This window comes from Juglans regia, chromosome 3 (assembly GCF_001411555.2).
Source record: "Juglans regia cultivar Chandler chromosome 3, Walnut 2.0, whole genome shotgun sequence".
Taxonomy (NCBI): Eukaryota; Viridiplantae; Streptophyta; class Magnoliopsida; order Fagales; family Juglandaceae; genus Juglans; species Juglans regia.
In genome coordinates this window covers 3519900-3545697 of record NC_049903.1, presented here as the reverse complement: position 1 = coordinate 3545697, position 25798 = coordinate 3519900, and the positions used below count along the sequence as shown (strand labels likewise).

At 37.3% G+C, this 25798-nt stretch overlaps 2 protein-coding genes across 4 annotated transcripts in view; one reads left to right on the top strand and one right to left on the bottom strand.

Annotated features, from left to right (window-relative positions):
* The first annotated feature begins 741 nt into the window (after positions 1-741).
* LOC108989320 (heat stress transcription factor B-3-like) lies at positions 742-3244 on the top strand. Its single transcript, XM_018962875.2, has 2 exons — positions 742-1277; positions 2432-3244. The coding sequence occupies exons 1-2, from the start codon at positions 1038-1040 to the stop codon at positions 2942-2944; spliced, it is 753 nt and encodes a 250-aa protein (XP_018818420.1). The 5' UTR covers positions 742-1037; the 3' UTR covers positions 2945-3244.
* A 3706-nt stretch (positions 3245-6950) lies between these two features.
* LOC108989324 (ABC transporter A family member 1) overlaps positions 6951-25798 on the bottom strand; it is a 48027-nt gene continuing 29179 nt past the window's right edge. For 2 of the 3 annotated variants that reach the window (XM_018962879.2, XM_018962881.2), the window contains 16 exons: positions 25677-25773; positions 24718-24845; positions 24523-24627; positions 23463-23609; positions 22108-22371; positions 21879-22014; positions 21351-21430; positions 21130-21237; positions 20507-20657; positions 9536-9672; positions 9375-9449; positions 9000-9303; positions 8049-8182; positions 7736-7797; positions 7570-7652; positions 6951-7486 (listed from right to left, as the gene is read on the bottom strand). In XM_018962879.2, the coding sequence (XP_018818424.1) occupies positions 7571-7652; positions 7736-7797; positions 8049-8182; positions 9000-9303; positions 9375-9449; positions 9536-9672; positions 20507-20657; positions 21130-21237; positions 21351-21430; positions 21879-22014; positions 22108-22371; positions 23463-23609; positions 24523-24627; positions 24718-24845; positions 25677-25773 (2010 nt within the window). In that variant the 3' untranslated portion in view covers positions 6951-7486; position 7570. The remainder of the gene's footprint in view (positions 7487-7569; positions 7653-7735; positions 7798-8048; positions 8183-8999; positions 9304-9374; positions 9450-9535; positions 9673-20506; positions 20658-21129; positions 21238-21350; positions 21431-21878; positions 22015-22107; positions 22372-23462; positions 23610-24522; positions 24628-24717; positions 24846-25676; positions 25774-25798) is intronic. The other variant, XM_018962880.2, reaches the window with a different exon arrangement.

Below are 25798 nucleotides of genomic sequence, written 5' to 3'. Positions count from 1 at the left end.
TAACAAACTCATGAATGGAAGAAACTTTGGACAGAGGAATTCGCACGTCAGATTGAAAGAATAATAATATAATATTATATCAGAATCATGCTTGTAGAAAGTATCAGCACGTATACCTAAATTAAATGACTTTAACAAACATTATATATATATATATGTATATATATTATTCCTCACACATGCATATATAGTAGCAAAAAAATGTTACAAGCTAGGAAATTACGACAATCCCACTAATTAACTCCCACAAGTACTGTGTGCTGATCTTGACCGTTCATCTAACTGCGGTTGGGGCCCAGCTAGCTTGAGATAGATAGAATATGTGATTTATGGGTTTTTCGTAATAGTTTGTGATGTGATTATTAAATTGTCAACATGCGAGTAGGACTGTTACCGTTCATCATGCAGCCTGCCCAAGATATTTAGGATTTCCGGCTGATATTATTGTTTTTGTTGAAGAGTTGGTTCTTCTTGTGTTGTAAGTATAAGTCTTTGTCAAATAACTATCAATATTCAACGTAATATACTGTTAATCAATCAACTGGTCAAACGCATAATCCTGGCCATTGAAAAGTACATCATCATATAGGCTAGTACTAGGGTTAATCATAGGATCGTATGGTGGACAATCAGTATTGTACATGCACATTCTTGACCGGGGTGTCTTAACATGAATACAAAGAATATTATATATAAACATGAAGTATATATATATATATATATATATATATAATAATGTGCATGACATGAATTTTCGCAACTATATAAGATCAAGGGGTTGGCTTAGTATGTACGTTTCAACCATTGGCTTCTTTTAGAGATCAGATCAGAGAGAGAGAGAGAGAGAAGGGGGAAGCCCTTGCATTTCTCATGAACTGTGGAGTCGTATTGGGGTTCTATTGTTGGGGTTGGGAGTTTTTGACTGCCCTCCTTCTCTTCTCGACTTATTTATCTTCCTCAATCTTCATCCTCTAGCTAGCTTGTTGGAAGTAACCAAGAATCTCTCTCTCTCTCTCTCTCTAAATTAAAAGTTCCGAATGGCGGAGGGTGGGTGTGAAAAGGGTTTGTTAGAATATGGAAGGAAGTCAAGCCCACCGCCTTTCTTGCTGAAGACGTACATGCTGGTGGAGGATCCGGCGACAGATGAAATGATATCGTGGAACGAGGAGGGGACGGCGTTTGTTGTGTGGCAGCCGGCCGAGTTTTCCCGTGATCTCCTCCCTACACTTTTCAAGCATAGCAACTTCTCTAGCTTTGTCCGCCAGCTCAATACCTATGTACGTATGTGATCAACTAACTCCCGTTAACAGATCATTACCTCTCTTTTCGTTTTAGCTCTCGAAAACTACTCTACCTTCAAATCTGATCTCTTTTATACGCACATCATGAGAAACCAAATGGAAAAAAAATAATCTACTACATCATGTTTAATTTTCGAGTCCATTTTTGTTGTCGATGGATTTGAAAAGGTTAGCAGCTCCTGTCTTAAAAAACTAAGGTCGTGGTTTGGGGGGCCTTATAAACTAATTACTCAAACAATACGGTTTTGGTAATCTATATGATCTTGATCAGCTGAACCAGGATTTTTGATATATATATATATAATATCTGATATTGTTTTGAACAGCCCGATCTCCATATATACCTATATATGGATTTTCATGTATTTTTTATTTATTTAATTGTACGTAGTTTCAGCTTGTTCCTTTTAACTTATAGCTAGCTCAACAAAACTTTAAGAGTTTTCAAAAGATATATAGGTTTGATCGGTATATATATATCACACCTTGAGGCTTCAAGACGACCTGGATTAGGTGGCATATATGCATCAATATCGATCCTACCTGAAATTGTATCATGACAGCTGCAGTACTTGGGCTGATCATAAAAACACAGAATATAGATATATGGACGAGCTGATTCAATATTTTTTGCCATAATAAATCGATTAGCCGAACTATATAGAAAAGTCAATGCTGAAAGATCATTCGAGTAATTTATTATTGTTATTAATTATAATTATTGAGACAGTAAAACTTTGACTATTTTTAAATTGATGTAAACTTCCTCGAGCCTGCGTGCGTGGATGGTCCACCCTGCATTCACGGGCGCTGGGATATATATATATATATATATATATATATATAATTAGTCAATAAAATACCAAGCATATTCCAACAAAGACTAGGTAAAACAACTTTAGCCATGGAATATATGTTTGGAATTTTGGCCCCAAAGATTCCACTATATACTTTAAAGAAAGAAAAAATTAATTAGTTGAACTTGAGACCCACTTTAATTTCAATTTTCTACAACGCCTATATTACTTTTCTACATGAACAATATCAAATAACTAATAATAATCAAAAGAATACTTTTTTCCATATATATATATATATATATATCAATATGTTTTCATATGCATGCATAGGGTTTCCGGAAAATTGTGACGAACCGGTGGGAGTTTTGCAATGACATGTTCCGAAAGGGTGAGAAAGAGTTGCTGTGTGAAATCCGTCGAAGAAAAGCATGGGCCAACAAGCAACAAGCTGCAGCGCCAGTACTGACAGCTGCACCGAACCAATCATCTGCAGCAACCGGCCAAGATCATCGGTTTGATGAAGATCAAAGATCGTCGTCAACTTCATCGTCGTCTGGTTTCGGTACTCTGGTCGATGAAAACAAGCGTCTCAAGAAAGCGAACGTGGACTTGAATTCCGAGCTTATAAGCATGAAAAAGAAGTGTAAGGAGCTTCTTGATTTGGTGGCAAAGTATACGCATTCGGAGAAGGAAGATGATCATGACCAGCTGGAAGCTGATGAGAGACCCAAGTTGTTTGGAGTGAGACTGGAAGTTCATGGAGAGAGGGAGATCATCATGAAGAGAAAGAGGGCAGAGATTAGTGAAAGCGCAAGCATTTTACTTTCTCAACCATGCAAATAAATTTCGTATAGATAGTAATTAAGCTACTTGAAATCAAGTGGCCGCAGCTTAGAGCATTAATATATTAGCGAAAAAAAAAATTTTAAAAAAAAAGAAAGAAGAAGAAGAAGAAGAAGAGGAGAAAAATAGGTTAATAATTAGACTATATATGCATGGCGTATTAAATATTAATAGTGTTAGTACTGAAGGCGGAACTGTGAAGATAGTTCAATCAAGCAGAGCATATATATGTAAATTTTTGTGTGAACAATGCTACACAATTTCTTCAATCTCCATATACTATATTTTTTAAAATTTAAATTTTTAATTTTTTTTTACAATTTTTTTAGTTTATTATTTTTAAACTAATTCAATTCATCTATTCATTATTCATATATTAAATATTTAATAAAAATTAAAAAAATCTATTATACATAGAAATCATGTGAATAGAAGAAGTTGTGCAGATTTTTTTAAAATCTTGAATATGTGATTAAACGGCAGGCACAAGCTAGCCTAGCCTTGTCAAACGAAGCACGCGCATATATCATTTATATATATATATATATATATATATATATATATATAATGTTATATACAACCGTCCTGGATAACTTTTGAGAAACCGTTTGCCCACGTGTATATGAAACACCCCATTTCATTTGATGACTCGAATGCCCCTTCCCTTCTCTTCGTCTTCTCCACTCCAGCCAAGCAGATCCTTCGTCTTCTCCACCCCCGATTGTCTCCACGAAGCCACCATTGAAGACCATTTCATCATCAGAAGTACTCAGAGAAATCCCTTCTCTTCTCCACTTAGATATGGTCTCCACAAAGCCACCATCAAAGCTCATTTCGTCTTCTCCACAAACCCACGAAACTAACCCCTTTTGTCTTCTACACTCAAAACTGGTCTGCTCAAACCCCTTTCGCTTCTCCACTAAGATCTAGTCTCCACGAACCCACGATAAAAACCATCAAAGCCCCCTTCGATTAATCCACTCAAAGCTGAAATCTACTGAGGTGAAATCCACTGAGGTGAATCCCAACACCCAAGGAAGCCATAGTCATAGACATTTGTGATTTCTCTCCCAAAAAACTAAATAAAAACTCGCCAAAGCAAACCCAGCAATGAGTGCTAGGAAGGAGAAGAGGGTAGAGAGAAGATAACAAAGAAAAGAACCCAAAAACGAAGAAGGACGAAAATATTGAACAAGAAATCTAACGCAAAGAAGATGAAGATGAGGTAGTTGGGTCTGTGAGGTTTTTTTTTTTCAAGGCCAATTTTCTGCAGAAAGATTATCTGCAGTTAGCATCCTTTCTTCATCTCGTCTCCAACTTTCTTTTCATTTTATTTAATTTAATAGATGATTTTTTTTTTACCCTGAATATCATCTTGCATCCATTGTTTGTAATTTGTCTTCATTTGCATATGAGAAATGCTTTGGGTCCTGAATTCAAAATCCAAAAAATATCCTGAATGAGATTTTTATTTCTTTTTTACTGAATGATTAAAAAATATTTTTTAATGATATTGTAAATTTTTTATTTTTTTTTAAATGTTTATGATGATTAAAAAAATATATGAAAAAAAATTACACTATTCGGGACATTTTTTGGGTCTCGAATTCGGGACCTATAGCAGTATTATTTGCATATATCTCATCTTCTGCCATAACAGCGATGCATTCAGACTTAACAAAAATAAATATATATATCGGCTGACTGTTTGATTTCCACGTGGGCAACGGTTTTCCAAAGGTTACTCAGCCGGTTGTATATAGCATTTTTGCAAAAAAGCTAAAGACAGTTGGCATGCACAATTGCCGTGAAACCGATGCCCACGTGAAAAATAAAGCACTGCCTTTTTGGTCTTAGAACTCTCTCCTTCCTTCCTTTGAACTCTGCCCTTCCCTTCATTGATCACAAAGTTTCGAAGACCCAAACCAGACTCTCCCCCTCCCTGAATCCCTTTGAACTCTCCCTCCCTTCGAAGACCCAGACCAGACTCTCCCCCTGCATTTCTTCGTATCCATCTTCCTCTGCATTTCTGCGTTTCCATTCAAGATACGAAAATTTATAAAAGGCAAGGGTAACTTATCTTTTCTATTTATAAAAGTTTTTCTCAAATACAAGATACGAAGCATCTGGGTTTGCTTTTCTGCCCATTATCGATTTTTTTTTTCTCAATTTCAAGACGAAGCATTTGGGTTAGTTTGGGGGTCCTCGCAGAGCAAGTGACCAAACTTGAGCTTGGGAGGACGATGGCTGTGTGGAAATATTTTTTTCATTTCTGTTTATTTTTTTATTTCTTGGATGTAGATTTGTTTCTCAATTTGTATTATGTGTGTGTAAATTTTTGTGTAGTCTTAAATCACATCAATCCATACAACACGAAATGGCTTTATATATCAATCACGAGCTTGAATGGAAATTTACTTTAAAAAGTACCACATTAGTTGAGGTGGCCGAAAAGTAATAAGATTTAAGATCATAAAACAACTTTTTCTCCATGTTACGAGAAAAAAAACAACTCTTACGACTTTTGTGTTTCTTTTGACCATGATATCCTAGAAAAGCATTTCAAAGGCAGGGTGTTTTTGTGTTTCTTTTGACCAGGATGTCCTCGACAAGCATGAGGCTGCAAGATGCCAAGAACACACCTACTCCAGTGGAAGGTAGCCATGAAAATTGACATCTGTAATAAGCCAAATGTTGCTAATCAGGAAAATGTAGGCTAACGAGAAAGAGAAGATCATTACTAAATTGCACGTACGAACTGTCATCTGCCATATCGCTACGATCTATTGATAGATTCATAGATTCTAGTCATCTTGTATAAGAGTGGCACTACTGCCACCGCTCCTAGATACCGCTTGAGTTAGTTATAAAAAAAAAAATTTAGTTTTTTGCTTTTTCATTCATATATTTTTTAATACTTTTAAATATATTTTTTTTAAATAAAAAAATATAATATTATTTAAAAATACTTACTTAATTACTAAATAAAAAATCACAGCGGTAGAAATGAGCGGTAATGTTTTCTAACACAAAAACACCTTGCCTTTGAAACTGAGCCTATATAGATACATATAGATACATTGTAGAAAAATATGTCAAGTCATTCGATAAAAATAAATCTATAAACTGACGTGATTTAATATGATATATTAAATTATAAAATTATTTTTATTATAAAATATATCTAACCTATCATATAAATTATATTAGTTTATAGATTTATTTTTTTTAAATCAATCTCTTTATAACTATAACACTTCTATATTATATATGTAATTTAGGTTAAAATATAACAACGTGATCTCCAACAGTATACTTGACTTTACAATGAATATAATGACTTCCATGTGATACATACAATAAATATACAAGTCAATGTATTTTCACCTTGACTTCAATGTTAAAAATTTATAAGTGGTTGATTTTCGTGAAATCAAGCTGATCGATCACATGTAGTGCACGTAATAAAAGAACTAACGACCATGAAAATACACGACGTTGATCATGTCATACTTTTCTTACAAGCCATTTGTTTTCTCGTTTTCACATTTTTGTTGTGGTCGTCTTATTTTCACTTGCAAGTTCACGTTCTTTCCCTAGTTTACTAGGTTCACAACTTTTAAATTTAAGCAATAATGTAACAATCAATATCTTTCAAAGAAAAAGAACCAATCTTAATGATCGATCCATATAGAGGTATAGAAAAAAAAAATGAAATAGAGTAATTTTATATACAACCATGAAGTACATAAACACCACATAATCATTTTAAAAAATAGTAATTTACTATTAAAAAATTATTATTTTTTCATGTAAATCCTATATTTTATTCACTTTTTTCAAAATTCACGATTACAAATATCTTTTCTCATATATATATTTATATATATATATACATTTATATATATATAGATAACCAAACCGAATGATTGGATAGGAGAATTAAAAACATGGGTTTAATCTTAGGAATCATTAAGTTCTGATCTATTATGTAAAGTCTTTGAGGTGGAGTAAGAAACTAGGAGAACCCAAAATGAACTATGATCATTCAGTATACATGAGAATTTACAACAGAATGTATGTTCCATGTACATTGATATGCATGTTCCTTTCAACAATCATGTTGTTCACATCGTCAACGACATTGATTATTTGTTTCTGTTAGATGTGGTCACCGCTGTACTAAAGACGATGGTAAGTATAGGATGGACTGAAATGGTCATGTTTTACCAAACTCGAGAGATAGTTGAGGGCTGTCCAACATAAGTGATCTCTGAACTCCCGCGGTAAGGTGGAAGACGACCATGCAGAAGAGGAAAGAGGGGAGAGACCTCCACTGGCAAAACGTTGACCATGGGATTCTGAGATCCAAGACAAGATGGTGGCTGTTATAATCAGTGCCAAAGTCACTCGCGTGATTGTTGGAACGCGATGTATTGAGACCAGGCAACAGCTTAATTTCCAAATGAAATAGGTTTGACTAGGGCAGGACGTGCCACTTTCTGATATTTACAAGGGGCCTTTGCTTGTCACAGCCTCAACCTTTTACAAGAACACGATAGATACATGTATCATTTGATCCTTCCTAACAGTTAAGTACAATATTCAGAAGAAGATGACAATACCTTATGAGTTTGCAGCAAAATGATTAAATATGGTCTCGAGAGTAGACTGGCTAATACTGTATTCAGCGATACCCAGGCGATTTCTAAAGCGATTATATAAGAAACAATCATCAGCTTGAACAAGAAAGGAACATCCAAAAACAAGAAATGTGGTAATGTATCTAACCTGTTTTGTTCCAGGTGTCCAAAAACGTCCGCAAGTGAGAGGCCGCCTTCACCATATGGCAACTGCAAGAGAATTCAACATGACTGACTACAGGTTGTAAAAGTCAAAGCTTTATCATGGCAAATATATGAAAAGACAAAAGCAACGTCTCCTTACAATTGCCCGTGTTAAGGCCACAACCAGTCACAAAATCCCAAATGCACATTTATCTTTATTGTCATTTGTAATCAGGTATGCCTTTTCATTTCACTAAGAAACATGGGAAGACCTTATTCGAATTGCATAAGTATCCCAAAGTCATTCTTAAGTTTACCTGATATTTAACACTCAATCCATTGCATCCTTGGAACGTTGCATCGGGAAACGAAGCGAGGACAAATGAATCAATCATAGAGAACTTTTCTTTGGCTAACCACCACTCAGAAAATATTGGCAAAGGTATGCCACCTATGCAAACATATATACCAATTAAAAAAATAGCAAGACAAAAACAGGAGTCACAAGATGATTATTATATTTATTATCAACTTAGAGAACCAAAAAAATAGGAGAACATACACGAATCCATAGCATATACCTTTCTTTAAAAAATGGCACCACATATACACCCAATCGGTTTTAAACTCAGAACTCACCTTTGAATCCATTCTTATGGGGTGGCGAGGAGCTATTTCAGCTAAAAGTCATTGAACTAAGATGGAAATATTCCAAAAGACAAACAGAGAGAGAGAGAGAGTTGCAATCATTCTCCTTGTAAGTGAAATTTTATTAGGATGTCCCTCATTAATCCTGACCTCCCATTTTAGAGTGATTTTCAAAATAGCTTTACTGGTGAAGATAAGTGACAAATCATTAGCCATCCCTAAAAGTTTAAGCTGAAGAGAAAACGGTAAATTAATCATCTGATCATTATTTTGACACTAATATCACGTAAGCCAAAACTATTGTCAATAAGGTACAAATAACGAGAAAACAAAAAAGTGGTGTTAAACCTGCATTCATTACTAAACTCAAAAAAATAAGGAAAAATCAAAGCACAAGTAGTACTTAAAAGTTCAAATTTATCGTTTGGGTAGAACACAAAAAACCAGACACAAAAATCACAATCAACCATAGTTTTTAAATAATCAAGGTTTGGAAGTCGGAGCCCAGAAGCTTTCTAAGCTTTATAGTCATATTTTTTACAAAATGAAAGTGATTAAGACAAAGGACAATTCACAACAAAATGAAGAACATGAATCAGCATATGTAAGGGCTCACATACCATGTCGAACCAACTGCTCAGATAACTGTTCAGTAAAAATCCCATCAGAAACAAGTGTTGAAGATACAAGTGCATTTGTTCTTTCTTCATTACCAAGACAACGTCCAATTGTGATAATCATTTCCTTCGACAAGCTTATCTCCGCAGCTGATGTTTTTTCTGATGCAATGGAGTCAATGCCCCCAATGCAAACTTCAAGGTCATCAAGTAAACTTCTTGGGTGAGAAGGAATGTCAAAAAGCCTTTCTTGAATAATTCGGCAAAGGCTTTCCAAGTCCACAGAACTGACCTCTGTAGGTTTAATCTGAAGAGAGAGAATAGAGAATTAGATTCCTTAAAATGCTCCAAAAATTCATGAGGCATCAACATACATACCTCTAGCTCAAGGTGATTTCCAAATCGTGTTTTCAGATGCTGAGGACTCCCAATGCATCTTAGTCGGCCTCCAACCTTCAAATCAAAAACAGAGAGGAAAAACAAAGATTATGTTTGTGTGAAAAGGTTTTCAAGCTTGCAGGGAGCAAAGAAATATGTACCATTATTCCAATCCTGGTGCACAGAGCTTGAGCTTCATTCATGCTGTGTGTTGTGAGAATTACTGCTGTCTTTCCTTGTCTGGTAGATAAATGGGATATCACTTCCCACATAAACCGTTTGGCAAGAGGATCCATGCCTAAAATTATAAGTTATTAGTATTGATAAAAAAAAGTTATTAGTTATTAGTTATTAGTAACAAGACATATAAGTTGATTGCTAATAGCATTTAAATGGAATAAAAAATAAGACGGGTTCTGTAGAGGGGAGTTGAAGGGTCAATAATTGATAGCCTCCAAGGATTTTATGAAGCTCACATGACTCAAATAATCTCATAGTATGCATTTCAACAGTTTTTTTTTTTTTTTTTAAGCAGCATGCATTTCAGCATATTATTCAGAGACAATTTTATAGAGCAATTTGATGTGTGGAGGCTTTGTGCTTTCACACCATCAGATGCACAAACTATAATTCGACAAAATGGCTTTTGGATCAGTTCCATAGTTTCAAGGATGCCACGTCTCCTCTCACTCTTCAAACATATTTTATACCTAAAGGTAAGGAAAAATAATATATAATCAGGATGTCTACCTAAGTCAAAGAAAAAATGTTGCATTTCAAACAAATCTCGCCCATGTAAGTGGATACAGCGGGTTAACCTTAAGTTGAGTCGTGTGCAATCTCTTCACAAACATACCTTCTCAGATTACATAGAGATTAACCGGGAGAATCAGAATACCATCATTAACGTAAAAGGCATACTGAAGCATTAACCCTAAACATGTTTAATTTAAGGGGGGAAAAACAATTAAACACAGGCAATCGAGCTCTCAAACACTTAGCCATTGGCCCAAACTATTTTTAAAGATCATATCTTGACAGAATTGCACTAAAAACACTGAAAAAATATTGCAAAAAATCATAATTTCATTGAAATAACTTATCGAATAAAAGAATCGAAAGCAAAAACATTGGATATGAACATCAGAGATTCAACATATCTTCAATTGAGAACAATGAATATGTTACACCTCACGTGCAGGCTTGAAATTGCATGTGGACCTTTAAATGGAATTGGGGTGGAAAAATAATTTATAAGTTGAAACTAAACCAAGAACTTTTATTCATAAGAAGAGAAGACATAGCCTAGGTACACAGAAAGTATACAAATGTCCATTAAAATCAATGCACCCCACCCATAAGAACAAGGTTTTAAAAAAGATAACTTTAAGTTCATCCATTGTCCTCTCGCGATCCTTGAAACTTCTATCATTTCTCTCCCACCAAATGCACCAACACATACATATAGGAGCCATTCTCCAGATTGCTGCCACTTGTGGATTACTTTGGAGGCCTCTCCAACTTGCTAGAAAATCCACCAGTCTATGAGGCATGACCCATGATAATCCAACTCTCACAAAAAAATCATCTCATATGGTCCTGGCCACCTCACAATGTAAAAGCAGGTGATCTAGTAATTCCTGATGTATCCTCATTTTGTTTGTAGTAAGAACCTTGCCCAAGGAGGTTGTCCAAACAAAAAGCTGCTTTTAGAGGAGCTTTCATCTTTAATATATTCCTCCATGGAAAAAGTGGTCATAACCTGGCTAGTTAAAACTTGGTCAAACGATCTGACTGTGAATCTACCTTTCTTGGAGGGGCTCCAATTGAATTGTCTATGGTACCCTCAGTCACTCTTACAAAAAACTGTAAAACGAAGAACTTGATGATAACCTCCAACTCCCAATCTTGTGCTACCCTAATGAATCAACATTCTATGTAGGGGAACCACGAGAGGACCAAGAGATCAGCTATAGCTGTATCGTTCACTCGTACAAGCTCAAAAATGGTAGGGAATGTCTTTTGACGCGCGACTCGTCACCCACCACAATACGTGCATGTCTTTGGAAGATCTCCCAGCCTTTTCTAATCTTTTGCCACAAACCCACCTTATATGAACCCCATACCTCATTCGAGCACCATCCTCCCCAAGCATCCCCAAACTTCGAATCTATAACTGTCTTCCATAAGACCCCCTTTCTTGTTGGTACCGCCACAACCATTTACCCAAAAGATCTTGGTTGAACTTCATCAAGTTACAATCTCCAATCCATCCCCCAGATATTGGTGTGCATACAATTGACCAATTCACCAGATGAAATTTGAACTCATCCCCTGTCCCACTCCACAAAAAATCTCGTTGTAGCTTTCAATAATGACAGAAAATTGGCAACCTTTGTGGGGAGCAGGAATAATGACAGAAAATAGGTGGGTAGGTTAAAAATAGTATTTTTAATCAAAGTAAGTCTACCCCCTTTAGACAAGTATAACTTCTTCCAAAAAGTCAATATGCGCTCCACATTTTGAATCACAACATTCCAAATCCCCTCTAATTTGAAGGAAACACCCAACGGCAATCCAACATTCTTCATGAGTATAGAAGATACCTTACAACCCCACCGGCACTAATAATTTTTTCAACAAACTTCAAAAGATTCACTCTCAAACCAAAGACAGCTTCAAAATAAAGGCAAGCCCTCAAAGATTGAATGTGCCCAATATTTGCTCCACAAAAGATGAGAGTATCATCGGCAAAAAGCAAATGAGAAAAATCAATAGAGCTGTAGTCACCATTCCCCAACAAGAAGCCATAGAGAAAAACATCTTCCACAAGGCCCAAAATCATCTTGTTGAGAGCTTCCATGACGATAATGAGTAATGAAAAGTATAGAGAGCAGATCCCACTATCTCAAAACACGAGAGGATTCGAAGAAACCCACCAGTGAACAATTCACCATGATAGAAAAGCGAATTGTAGAGATACAATACGCTGCCCAAGACACCATTTCTCCCCAAAGCCACATCTTGCAAGTAGATAAAGCAGTAAGTTCCAGTTGCCCAAGACACCATTTCTCCCCAAAGCCACATCTTGCAAGTAGATAAAGCAGTAAGTTCCAGTTGACATGATCATAAGCTTTCTCCATGTCTAGTTTGCAAAGTAACCCAGGTAGATTTGAGTCGTACGTCCAAAACTTCATTTGCAATTAATACTGAGTCAAGAATTTGTCTACCTTTGACGAATGCATTTTGAGGCTTCGAAATTAACTTTTCCATCACCGTACTCAATCTATTCGCTAAAACTTTAGAAAGTATTTTGTACACCCCCTTTACAAGGCTAATAGGGAGGTAGTCTCTAACATCCACAAGCTCCATCTTTACGGGAATGAGGCTAAAAAACTAGCATTAAGACTTTTTCAAACTTGCCATTAGTATGAAACTCTTGAAACACCCTAATAAGGCTATCCTTGATCACTTCCCAACAAACTTGGAAGAAACCCATGGTAAAATCTGTCAATCATCAATCTTCTTTCCTTTTTATTCTTCTTTCCTTATTTTATCTTTACTTCCGTTACTTAGGCTTGTACAGAATATATAGTTTCCTTATAAGGCTAAGAATGCTAGAATCACTCGATAATTAGTTTCTTCCCATGTATAGTTCTCTTGTAAAGTTTCTATATAATATACAGATCACTCAAAGGCCAATTGATTCGGCCATTCATACATGGTGTTTTGAGTTATCTTGACATGGTATCAAGAGCCCGTTGAATTTTTTTTTTCAATCTCGGTTTCGTTGTTGCCTGCGTGCATCGTATACGGTCTCGGTTTCGTGTGTCGGCGTCGTTTGAGTCTCGGCAGCATCTCTCGGCTCCTTCGATTTTTCGTGTATCACGACAGACGGCAGCGCTTCGTATTTTTTTTCTTTCGAAAATCTGTTTCTGGGCTTTTCGGCAAGTTCTGTCTCAGTTGTGGGCATTCTTGGCATCTTCTCCCTTCATCGACACGCTCCTCTGCTGGAGTCGTGTTTTCGGCAGCCTCTGTTTACGTTGGGTATTTTCTTTCCATTTCTGAGTTCTCTGTTTAAGGGGTGGTTTCGGCACATTTTTTTTCGGCTTCGTAGTATCTTTTTGGGCTTCTCACATCTATCAGCAGAAAGTAATCTATTGGTTCTTTAATTTTATTCTGAATATTTTGCTTTGCCTCGGATTCCAATTGTTTGCAATGGATTCTGCACCTGTGTGTGTCAAATTTACAGGCAAAAATTATTCTACTTGGACTTTTCAGTTTGAACTTTTCCTCAAGGGAAAAGACCTTTGGAGCCATATTGATGGCACAGATGTTGCACAAACATCCAATACTGAAAAATCAAAAGATGTCGTGTCTTCTCCTTCTTGGGATGTGCTTGATGCTCGGATCATGTCTTGGCTTCTTGGTTCGGTGGAGCCACATATTGTCACCAACTTGCGGGCTCATCGCTCCGCTCAGTCCATGTGGAATTACTTGAAGAATGTTTATCATCAAGATAATGATGCTCGTCGCTTTCAGTTGGAACATGCGATTGCCATGTTTCAACATGGTAGTCTTTCCATCCAAGACTACTACTCGGCATTTTTGACTCTTTGGCATGAATATACTGATTTGGTTATAGCGAATGTTCCTGTTGCCGCACTTTCGACTATTCAGAAGCTTCATGCGACTAACCGGCGTGATCAGTTTCTGATGAAACTACGCCCAGAATATGAATTTGTTCGCTCTTCTTTGCTGAACAGATCTCATGTTCCCTCTCTGGATATTTGTTTTGGTGAGTTACTTCGTGAAGAACAACGTCTTAGTACTCAAGCTATTCTGGAGCAATCTCATGGTAGTTCCGGGCCAGCAACTGTGGCTTATGCTGCCCAAGGACAAGGATCACCTATGACTTCTAAAAATTTGCAATGTTTCTGCTGCAAGGCATATGGGCATATTGCTGCCAATTGTCCTAAAAAATATTGTTCTTATTGTAAGAAAAAGGGTCATATTATCAAAGAATGTCGTATCCGCCCCCATAATCGTCAGGCTTAAGCATTTCAGACTTCTGTGTCTGTTTCTCCCGCAGCGACTTCTGCAGCACATGACTCTTCCTCAGGTGTTTCCTCTGATCTTGCATCTCCTCCAGCAACTTATTGTACCCCTGAAATGGTGCAACAGATGCTAATTTCAGCATTATCTGCAATGGGTTTTCAAGGTAAACATTCTACTAAACTCTGGTACGTAGACTCGGGAGCTTCTAATCACATGAAAAATACGCCCACTGCTCTGTGTCATGTTCGGCTCTATGCTGGTCAATCTGCTATTCAAACTGCCAATGGTAGTTCTTTACCAATAGCTGCTGTCGGAGATGCCTCTTCTACATTTACTGATGTGTTTCTTGCTCCTCAACTTTCCACGAATCTTATTTCTGTTGGTCAATTAGTGGATAACAATTGCACTGTTAATTTTTCTGGCGATGATTGTGTTGTGCAGGACCAGGTAACGAGGAAGCCGATCGCGAAGGGACCTAAAGTGGGGCGTTTGTTTCCACTATTTTTACCTGTTCCAGCACTTTCTCCCGTTTCTTCTATTACGTCTTTTGCTTGTAATAATGTTCCTAATCTGAGTATGGTGTGGCATCGTCATTTAGGCCATCTCAATACTCAGATTCTATCTCATGTATTGAATTCTGGTTTTCTTGGTAATAAAGAACGTCCGTCTTTATCTCTTGAGTGTGATTCTTGTAAACTTGGCAAAAGCAAAACTTTTCCCTTCCCTTTGCATGCTAGTAGAGCTTCTCAATGCTTTGATCTTATTCATATTGATGTTTGGGGACCTTCCCCCGTTAGTTCACATGAGAAATTTAAATACTATGTGACTTTCATTGATAATCATAGCAGATTTACTTGGGTTTATTTTCTTCGTTCTAAATCTGAGGTTTTTCGTACTTTCACTACGTTTTTAGCGTATGTTGACAATCAATTTTCTGCAACTATTAAGACATTACGCACAGATTCTGGTGGTGAATATTTGTCTAATGAGTTTCAGGCTTTTTTGGCTTCTAAAGGTATTATTCATCAACGTTCATGTCCCGCTACTCCCCAACAGAATGGAGTAGCCGAACGCAAAAATCGCACTCTTCTTGACGTGGTTCGTACTCTCTTGTTAGAGTCATCTGTTCCATCCATGTTCTGGGTCGAGGCTCTGAAAACTGCTACTCATTTGATTAATCGTTTACCTTCCCAAGTCTTACACATGGAGTCTCCCTATTTCCGCTTATTTGGTAAGCAACCTAGTTATGATAATCTTCAAACATTTGGTTATGCATGCCTTGTTCATTTACCTCCTCATGAGCGACATAAATTATCTGCTCAATCTGTTAGATGTGCATTCTTGGGATATAATGTGTGTCAAAAGGGATTTGTTTGCTATGATCCTACTTTACATCGCACACGCATTTCTAGGAATGTTATTTTCTTTGAAAATCAACATTTCTTTCCTGTGTCTTCTGTGTCCTTTCCTTCCACTATGGTCCTCCCCTCCTTTGAGCAGCAATCCTCAAATCTTCCTCAAGTCAGCTCTCGCTTTAAACTAGGTATTGTGTATACAAGAGGCTCCCGCCCACAGTCTCTTCCCGTGGCTCACTCGATATCTGATCCTAACATGCTCCAAAACCAGTCAGTTACAACACCTCCAGAGCCCTTGGTACGACGCTTTCCTCGAGTGTCTGTACCTCCGGATAGGTATGGTTTTCCTTCTGGGCCCTCTATTTCAGCTCTTACTGCTGCATTATCTAATTTTGATATTCCCACATGCTACTCACAAGTTGCCAAGCATGACTGTTGGCAACAAGCTATGCAGGAAGAAATTGCCGCTCTAGAGGCCAATCATACCTGGGACATTGAGCCATGTCCTCCAACAATTGTTCCTCTGGGTTGCAAATGGGTTTACTCAGTCAAGGTTCGGTCTTATGGAAGTTTGGATCGTTACAAAGCTCGGCTTGTTGCTCTTGGGAATAATCAAGAATATGGTGTCAATTATGAAGAGACCTTTGCTCCTGTGGCTAAGATGACTACTGTTCGTACAATTCTAGCTCTTGCTGCTTCCCATGATTGGCCACTACATCAGATGGATGTCAAGAATGCTTTTCTTCACGGGAATCTTAAAGAGTGTATTTATATGAAACCACCACCGGGATTGTTTTTTTCTTCGACTTCGCATGTGTGTAAGCTTCGTCGCTCTCTCTATGGTCTTAAACAAGCTCCAAGGGCTTGGTTTGATAAATTTCGAACCGCTTTATTACAATTTTCATTCCAGCAGAGTGAGTATGACACTTCCTTGTTTCTTCGGAAATCAGACGTGGGTATTGTTGTTCTGTTGGTTTATGTTGATGATATTGTGATTACTGGTTCCGATTCTATTTTACTTGGCCAGCTCAAGACTCATCTCTCTGAGTCATTTCATATGAAAGACCTTGGGTCCCTCACATATTTTCTTGGTCTCGAGGTGCATCGTAGTTCATCTGGTATTTCACTCAATCAACATACGTATGCTAGTGACCTGGTTGCTACAGCTGGCCTACAGGAGGCCACTCCTATTGATACTCCCATGGAATTGAATGTTAAGCTTCGCAAAGAGGAGGGTGATTTACTTGCGGATCCCAGTTTATACAGGAAGTTGGTGGGTAGTCTTGTCTATCTCACCATTACTAGACCGGACATTTCCTTTGCAGTACAACAAGTTAGCCAGTTTCTTCAGACCCCACGTCATCTTCATTTGGCAGCTGTCTGTAGGATCATACGCTATGTTCAGGGCACTTCTGCCCGTGGCTTATTCTTTCCTACAGGCAATTCTCCTCAACTTATTGCTTATAGCGATGCTGATTGGGCCAGTTGTGCTGATACACGTTGATCCATTACTGGTTGGTGTGTGTTCTTAGGTAATGCATTGATCTCCTGGAAGAGTAAGAAGCAAAACAGAGTATCTAAGTCATCTACAGAATCTGTGTATCGGGCAATGTCTCTTGCGTGTTCCGAAATTATTTGGCTTCGAGGTTTGCTTGCTGAGCTAGATTTTTCTGAGACCGATCCTACACCTCTACATGCTGATAATACAAGTGTTATTCAAATCACGGCCAATCCTGTCTATCATGAGCGCACGAAGCATATTGAAGTCGAATGTCACTCTATCCGTGAAGCATTTGAAGCTCGTGTTATCACACTCCCACATGTTCCCACTGAACTACAAATTGCTGATATCTTCACCAAAGCTCTCACTCGCCATCGACATTGTTTCTTAAGTGGCAAATTGATGCTTGTTGATCAACCCGCATCAATTTGAGGGGGGCTGTCAATGGACAGCTTTGCTGTCCATCATCAATCTTCTTTCCTTTTTATTCTTCTTTCCTTATTTTATCTTTACTTCCGTTACTTAGGCTTGTACAGAATATATAGTTTCCTTATAAGGCTAAGAATGCTATAATCACTCAATAATTAGTTTCTTCCCATGTATAGTTCTCTTGTAAAGTTTCTATATAATATACAGATCACTCAAAGGCCAATTGATTCGGCCATTCATACATGGTGTTTTGAGTTATCTTGACAAAACCGTCAGGGCCTGGAGCCTTGTCACTAGCCATGCCACGGATCACTTTGCACACTTCATCTTCTTTGAAGGGCCTCTCAAGCCACCTTGAATCCTGTTAGTCTAATGATTCAAAACTTAATCCATCCACTTTCAATCTCTATGCGTACTATTCTAAGAGGAGATACTCGTAGTACTGTATGATGTGGTTCTTGATAGCTAACCAATCCGAGGAAACCACTCTGTCCACCATCAACATCTAAATTGCATTGTTCCTCCTATGTGGATTAGCCACCTAATGAAAGAACTTCGTGCACTTATCTCCCTCCTTAAGCTATAGTGCCCTTGATTTTTGTCTCCAAGAGATCTCCATCAATGTTGCTCTTTCAAGTTCTATGACTACCTGATTTTGCGAGTTCCTTAGGATTCAAAGAGAGTTCCTGCCTTGTTCCTTGTCCTCCCGACATTGTAGCTCCTCCAAGAGAGAGCGCCTCTGTTGGACCATGCATCCAAAAACTTAATCATTCCAGTGCTTCAGATCATTTTTCAACGCTTTTAACTTTCATGCCATTATGAAGCTTGAGGAACCTTGAAAGCAGCAAGACAACCACCATTGTCTGATCTGTCTACAAAATCATCATATTTAAGCCACATATTCTCAAATTTAAAATATGTTATGCCTCTTTAGATGCCTCCAAAGTCTAAGATGATAGGGAAATGATCAGACCATAACCTGGGTACTCTTTTTTGAATTATGTTAGGAAAATGTAATTCCCAATCTAGAGTTATCAAAAACCTATCAATCCTCGACCAAGATGGGTGATCAAGGTTGTTAGACCATGCGAACATACCTCCAATTAATGGAATATCTGTACGAAAATGAAGTCAGAATAATCCCTCATAGCAAGGTTAGTTTGGGACACACCCGATCTTTCGCTCTGAGAAGCGAGTGACATTGAAGCCATCCCTATATAACTTGGTATCTCCCACCAACTAAGAAGCCCCGCCAACTCTTCCCACAATACTCCTACAAATGCCCATAGGAATCCATCTTCTATATTATTAAATGAGCAAGCCATAGTAGACTCTCCCACACATTAGCGTTGTTGGTCAGGCTGACACCAAAATCTTAGAAGTTAGCTCAAGTGATAAGGGCCTTGGTGTTGGGAGATGTTCCCCCAATATCCGGTCCCATGCCCCATCGGTGAAAAGCGGATAATTTATTGATCCGCATTATGTGAGCGCATTACACAAGTTTGGAGCTTAACTACATAAAATACATTGCGTCTTGATGGTCTATAGGATTCCTCAAAAAAAAATAAATAAAAAAGAAGATTGACACCAAAGATGGCAATACAACCTCACCAAATTCCGATCAAGTGAGATGAGGCTCGGGTCGGTTGGATTGGTGAGGAAAATGATTGAATCTGGTATATAGGTATTTTCCAGTGACAGCAGTACCTCAAACCATCTGGGAAAAATCAAATGTGGCCAGACAAGGACGGCTGTGGGGCATGGAACGAGGAAAGGAGGGAGGGGATCACATTGGCAACAGTTTTGAGTGGTTTCATGCATGTTACAGGTTTTTAGAGTCAACCAATCCATTTAGGATAAATGTTGCAGTGGAATTGATTCACCCGCTAGATCCTATGCCCTTTTCAAACCATGATAATTTTTTAATGAGTAATATATGATTTTATTGAAACTAGTAAATAGGCATAGTTCAAGTACACAGGAACTATACAAACAGCAAACACCTAATTACAAGTTAAAAGCTGGAAAGTGATACAAGAAAATCATTTAAGCTGGCTCCATTAAAAACACTGGCAGAAGGCCAAAGAAATAATGTATGGAAGAAGAAACTTCTAAGCTCATCCGGAGAACGTTCCCTATCTTCAAAGCTTCGACCATTCCTTTCAATCCAAAGACGCCACATGATACATAAATGAATCATTCTCCATACATCTGCAATATGGGAATTGCCCTGAATCCTTTGCCAACAAGCAAACAAATCTACCACCCTCTTAGACATCACCCATGCAATTCCAGTCCCAATAAAAATCTCCACCCATAGCATCCTTGCCACCTCACAGTGAAGTAAAAGATGATCCACGGACTCATCACTCTTCTCTCTTCTTTACACATATAGCACCAATCCATCACGACAAGTCCACACTTCCTCAAATTGTCAATAGTCAATATTTTCCCAAGAGATGCAGTCCAACCAAATAAAGCAATTTTAGGAGGCACCTTACTTTTCCAAATGCACTTCCGAGGAAACGAAATATGATTTTGACATGACAAAGCCTTGTACAAAGATCGCACCATGAACTTCCTACTCCCAAAATGGGAATTCAAACCATGATATTAATAACAAGACATTCTTTCCTCATTTAATATTACATTTCAATAAATCTTGATAAGTTAGACTAAAAGACAAGTTTTAATTAAAAGGATCAAATATATTTGATAACACAACTTAGAATAAGAAATATTTGTCAAACTTCATGATCAAGATGGAAAATGAAAAAAGCAGTACATACCTGTGGATGGCTCATCTAGAATGACTATAGGAGGATCACCAATCATTGCAATTGCAACAGATAATTTGCGCTTGTTTCCACCACTAAGGGAGAATGATGGTTTTTCGGCATGCTTCAACAAATCAAACTCCTCTAACTTTTCCATTACAACCTGTTCAGATGGTTTGAGGCATTAATGATCCAACATATGATCATCTCTATATGCCAATCATACAAATTGAAGTTAAGAAGACTTATCCTACTTACGTATAAAAAAAAAAGAGACTTATCCTACTTAAAATCTTATGCATTTAACTGAGCAGGAAACTTGATTCACATGCATTCATTAGATAAATTATCGACTATTTGATAACCATAAACCAGATTATCATTATCCCTTCTCTCCATCTTTCCCCCTTTTTTTCTCTGAAGAAGAACACCAAACGCTGCACATACCGAACTAAAGCAGATTGTCACAAATAAATTCAACCACAAAAGGAGGGGAAAAATCTAGAAGAAAGTTGAAACCAATTCCTCGCATATCAAATATGAACCCAATTTTAAGTCAGTTATAACTGTCATGAGCACACACAGATTCTACTTAAACTACCTGCTCAAGGCATAAAATTCAGTATAATACATACATCATCTATCCTGTATTCTGGAACTCCCTTTATTCTTGCATAAAGCTCAAGATGCTCTCGGGCAGTTAAAAATTCCAATAGAGCATCAAATTGTGGGCAATACCCAATCTGAGAATGAATAAAACAAGAACACGAGTTAGCTTGGTTCCGTCAATATGTCATAGATAGAGAGTTTATCTTCACTTAAAACAGAGAGAGAAAATAAATTAATCAAGATATACATGTCGACGAGCAGCCTTGGGATTGGAACATATATCTCTGCCAAAAATATAAGCAGTTCCATCAGTCGGGGATTCTTCTCCTGCATGGTAAATATTTGGTCAAAAACAGGTACCTCACTGAGCATTTCAAAATTTAGAAATATGGCACTTGTAGATATTTCAAGTACTATCTATTATTTTCCTCATTACTGATTAGGTGTTTATCCCATATACTCCCTTTGTACCTGGATACCAATCTTTTTATTGTCAATTGAATTTTGTGTTATTTCTATGAAAAATGAAAATTGATTAATATCTAAATCCTGGGTGTGTTTGTCTAAAGTCCATTCTGGGGACCGCATATACGAAAAAACTAAGAAGAACAGTCACTATATAATAATGACCTTTAATATAGAAAAAAAATGTTATTACTTATGAAGTTATATCCTCCAATAAATTAATTGATTCACAAACTCTTATGGCAGGGATAAGATGGTTCAACATTCCACAGATAGAATATTCATGTATCAGTGCATAATTTTTACATACCACAGAGCATCGAAAGAGTTGTGGTTTTCCCAGCTCCATTTGTTCCTAAAAATCCAAAACATTCTCCAGCTTGAACTGAGAAAGTCAATGACTGAACTGCAACTTTTGCGTTGCGATGCATTCCTCCAGGATACACCTAAAGTTGGTATAATAGAATAACAGGGATGAAGTATCGACATCATAACGGTAAACTTTAAAAACAAGTAATTTTATGCAAACCAGGTATTACCTTCCGAAGATTATGCAAGTAAATGATGGCATTATCAATTGACCCCGAAAGCACCCTATTTCTTTCTGATTTCACATCAATGTCTTCATCAAGATCAAGAGCAACAGCTTCTGTGGAAGGTTTCAGAAGAGGCTCCAAATAGCTAGAAGAAGTGCCACGATGGAAACCTTTAATACGGCTCCACCATTCCTTGATTGTGAAAGGAGCCAATTTGTGGGAAGGCAAGAGTTCAAGCCCAAGTGTTAAGAAGAAGAAACTAATGCTCTGCCACGGGTGAGAAAATTGAATGGAATCATAGGAAACCCATTCCAGAAATAAATTTCTATCTTCATTTCAAACAATATTTGAAGAGAATACTTATCCAAGGAGTAAGGTTGCTGAACTCATAGCTTTAAATTTTCCACTGTCACATCTTATATATGGGCAGATTATTGTTTAAACTAGTAGAAGCCCATGCAAAACCCTAGCCATACAAGACAGTATAAAAAACAAGCTAAAAAAAGTTATTTATTTTCTTTCATTGCATTTTATTAAACAAATTCTATTATGGTTCCATGTAAAAATTAGTTTCTAGATATCCGAATGGTGTCAAGATAAAAGTAGACTACGCAAAACAACTATTTTTTTTTTCAGTAAATAAGAATTTTTATTAAAATAGGCGAAGTCAAGTACATGGGACATATACAAGAGCAACACCTATGCATGAGTGTCTAAAGATACAAGGAAATCAACTAAAATGGGTGTTTTATCATCAACCAAATATATAAAATGAATTAAAGTTAGGAACAGTTTAATATGAGCCACATCTATATCAAGATGGGAAATTACGATTATTGGGTAAACTCAGGATGGATGTCGATACTGCAACTCCATGGCATGATAAAATTTGGGAGATGAGAAGGTGGTACCTTTAATCTTTTAGCAATTGCACAGAAAAAGAAGAGCAACAGACTCGGGTTAAGTTCAGGATTCAAGCAACCCAGGTTAGAGTAGGTATGTTTTATCAATTTTACTAGGTACAGTGTATCCTATATGAGCAATGCTAGATACAGTGCTATGGTGTGCAAGCCCCACGCACTCCCTTTGGAAAAAAAAAAATGAGACTCACCATTAAAAAAAATATTTTCATGTGGATCTCATATTTACCCACTTTTTTCAAAGGGTGTGCGCAGAGCTTGCAGACTCTAGGACTGTACAAATCATTTCTCATCCTGCATACTGTGATTAATTTACAGTAAACGAATTTCAATTGCTCATTCCAGCTCATTGACATAAAATCAAGGAACTAAATTTCTATAAAACATTATTTAAATGGCAAAAAAGCTTTTTAAGCAGGATTGGGACAAGAAATGAACCTCAAGACCAAGATAACAAATGGAAGCACCAGTAACATTCCAATCAAAAACCCCATCACTTGATTTATCTTTCATCCCTTGCCGTAGAAGAGCCAATGAAGCAAGCCCATCAGCAAAGCAAAACCCTGGAGATAATCTGAAGAAATTCTGGAAGGATATACAAAAATGCAAGGAAAGATAAGATGGTTAATACCACCCTGAATGCTGGCTATATACAGAGGCAAAAGTATTTAGTTACAGGAAAGGGAATTGTATTCATTGCTCTTGGAATTATTAGATAGTATCTAATGGCAACAACGTCTGGAAGCAATCACATGCATTTCTGATGGAGTAAGGCATTGCAGAATGGTAGTACTTTTCTTAAGAGAATTGACAGCATGTACCTCCATTTAAATGAAAACTAAACAAACTTTCAGTCCACACTGACTTCATTATTCAAAAATGATATCCAGAAACATAGACAACGTGTAGCTTTCAAGCATATTGACCAGCAACATACTCATTGACCAGCAAAACCATATTCAACACAGAGCATATAACAATAATAAAAGGGATAAAGGATTAGGGCGCAAGATTGGATTAAAGACTCCATCATAGGGAACGAATCAAGGTGACATTTCTCTGACCACTAAGTTTTAATTTCTTAACTGTGCTCATGGTTGTTTTGAGCTTTAAGTCCACTGTGAATTGCATCTACGTCCTCCATCAACGAGTATCTATAGCTTAAAACTGTCATTTGACATTAAGAAATAAATTTGCACTCGTTGTTGTTAGGGCCAAAATAGGGCCTGGGGCGTCATGTTATGGAATGGCACAAGATAGAGATCTTTGTGAGCTTAAGACTGTCATTTGACATTAAGAAATTAATTCACACTCGTTGTTGTGGCCGAAACAGGGACAGGGGCATTACGTAATGGAATGGCACAAGATAGAGATCTTTGTGACCACTCACGTAACTTAACTGTGTTGGTGATTAACAGATAGGTTTGTTGTTAAAGCCACCCTAATGCATTCTTCAAAATACCCAAAACTCATAATGTAGACAGAAAAAGCATAAAACCTTAAGAAAAGAATTGGCGCTTGCTGTTGTCTGTATAAGCCCCATAATGAACGAGATAACCATAAGGATGAGCCCCGTGAAAAAGTGGACCAAGAGAACCACATTCTGCAAGCAAAGTGAAATATAAGCACACACAAAAGTATAGTCATGATGCTCTGGAAGTTAAAGTAACCTGTTACGAATGAAAGTTCCAACCTGTGCCATGGTATGGTCAGAAAAGAAAAACGTAAGGCAATACGTCAGTGATGCAATTGATAATCCATACTCCAAAAACATGATGACTGTTGACAAGACATAGCCCCTTCCAATAAATTGATCCAACCCTACAGAAAGTTTTATGAAAAATGAAAAATAAAATGAGTGTTGAGCATAAAAATAATGTAAACATAGTGATTGCATGAAAAACAGTAGTCATTAATCAAGAAATGGGGAAGGCGAGAGGGAATGGAACACCAGAGGGGAAGGACCGCTACCTGGCTAAAGTAAAATAAAAAGAATAGGCTACAAACTTCCTCTGTAATGTTCTAACTCAGCACCCCAAGATTTGCTTAAATAATATGGTGGGCCCCAAGCAACCCCCCCCCCCCCAAAAAAAAAAAAGCCCCACCACCGAAAAACACCCGCACGAAGACTGAGGAGAGATGCAAATTATTGCGCCATTGAAAGGATGAATTGCAATTACTATGCAAAATTGGGGTTCATGATGCTGTAGAATTGAGCTGGTTGAAGAAGAATTGCCCATTGTCGAAGCCCAAAACTAAGCTTATGGGCCCTTTGCTCAATAATTGCCCATCTATCATGTATTATTGTAAATATTTATGACTTTAACGTTCTTTCAATGACGGTTATACTGTAGGACCAAGATAAATTTAATCGTAGGGCTGGAGTTTGTTTTTGAGTAGGGTTTTCATTGGCAATACAAAAAGGGCCGTAATTCTCACGTTCTGACAGTATTGCAGATTATTGACGATTGACAGTTTAGAGCTGTGTTTGATTTCCTTTCATCTCTCTTTTTTTTTTTGTTTATTTCTCATTAGTTCTACTTGCCCTTTAAATTATTCTTCTCTCCGTAGTCTGATTGTGACCAAAGTTAACTGCAAATAATTCTGAATTCATCACAAAGATAAATATAGAAAATAAAGTTAAGGACGTACCAAAGATGTAAAAAAGAATTATTGCAAAAGATGAAGGAAATAAGAAGCTGACAAAGTCCCATATAAATGTAGAAGCCCAATACGAAAGTACGGAAACCTGCGCAAGGAGACATTGTCATAAA

Excerpts from the sequence above, each read along its gene's own strand:
- LOC108989320 (XM_018962875.2), top strand. The coding sequence starts at position 1,038 with ATGGCGGAGGGTGGGTGTGAAAAGGGTTTGTTAGAATATGGAAGGAAG. Across the intron at positions 1,278-2,431 it reads TCCGCCAGCTCAATACCTAT|GGTTTCCGGAAAATTGTGAC; the intron begins GTACGTATGTGA and ends ATGCATGCATAG.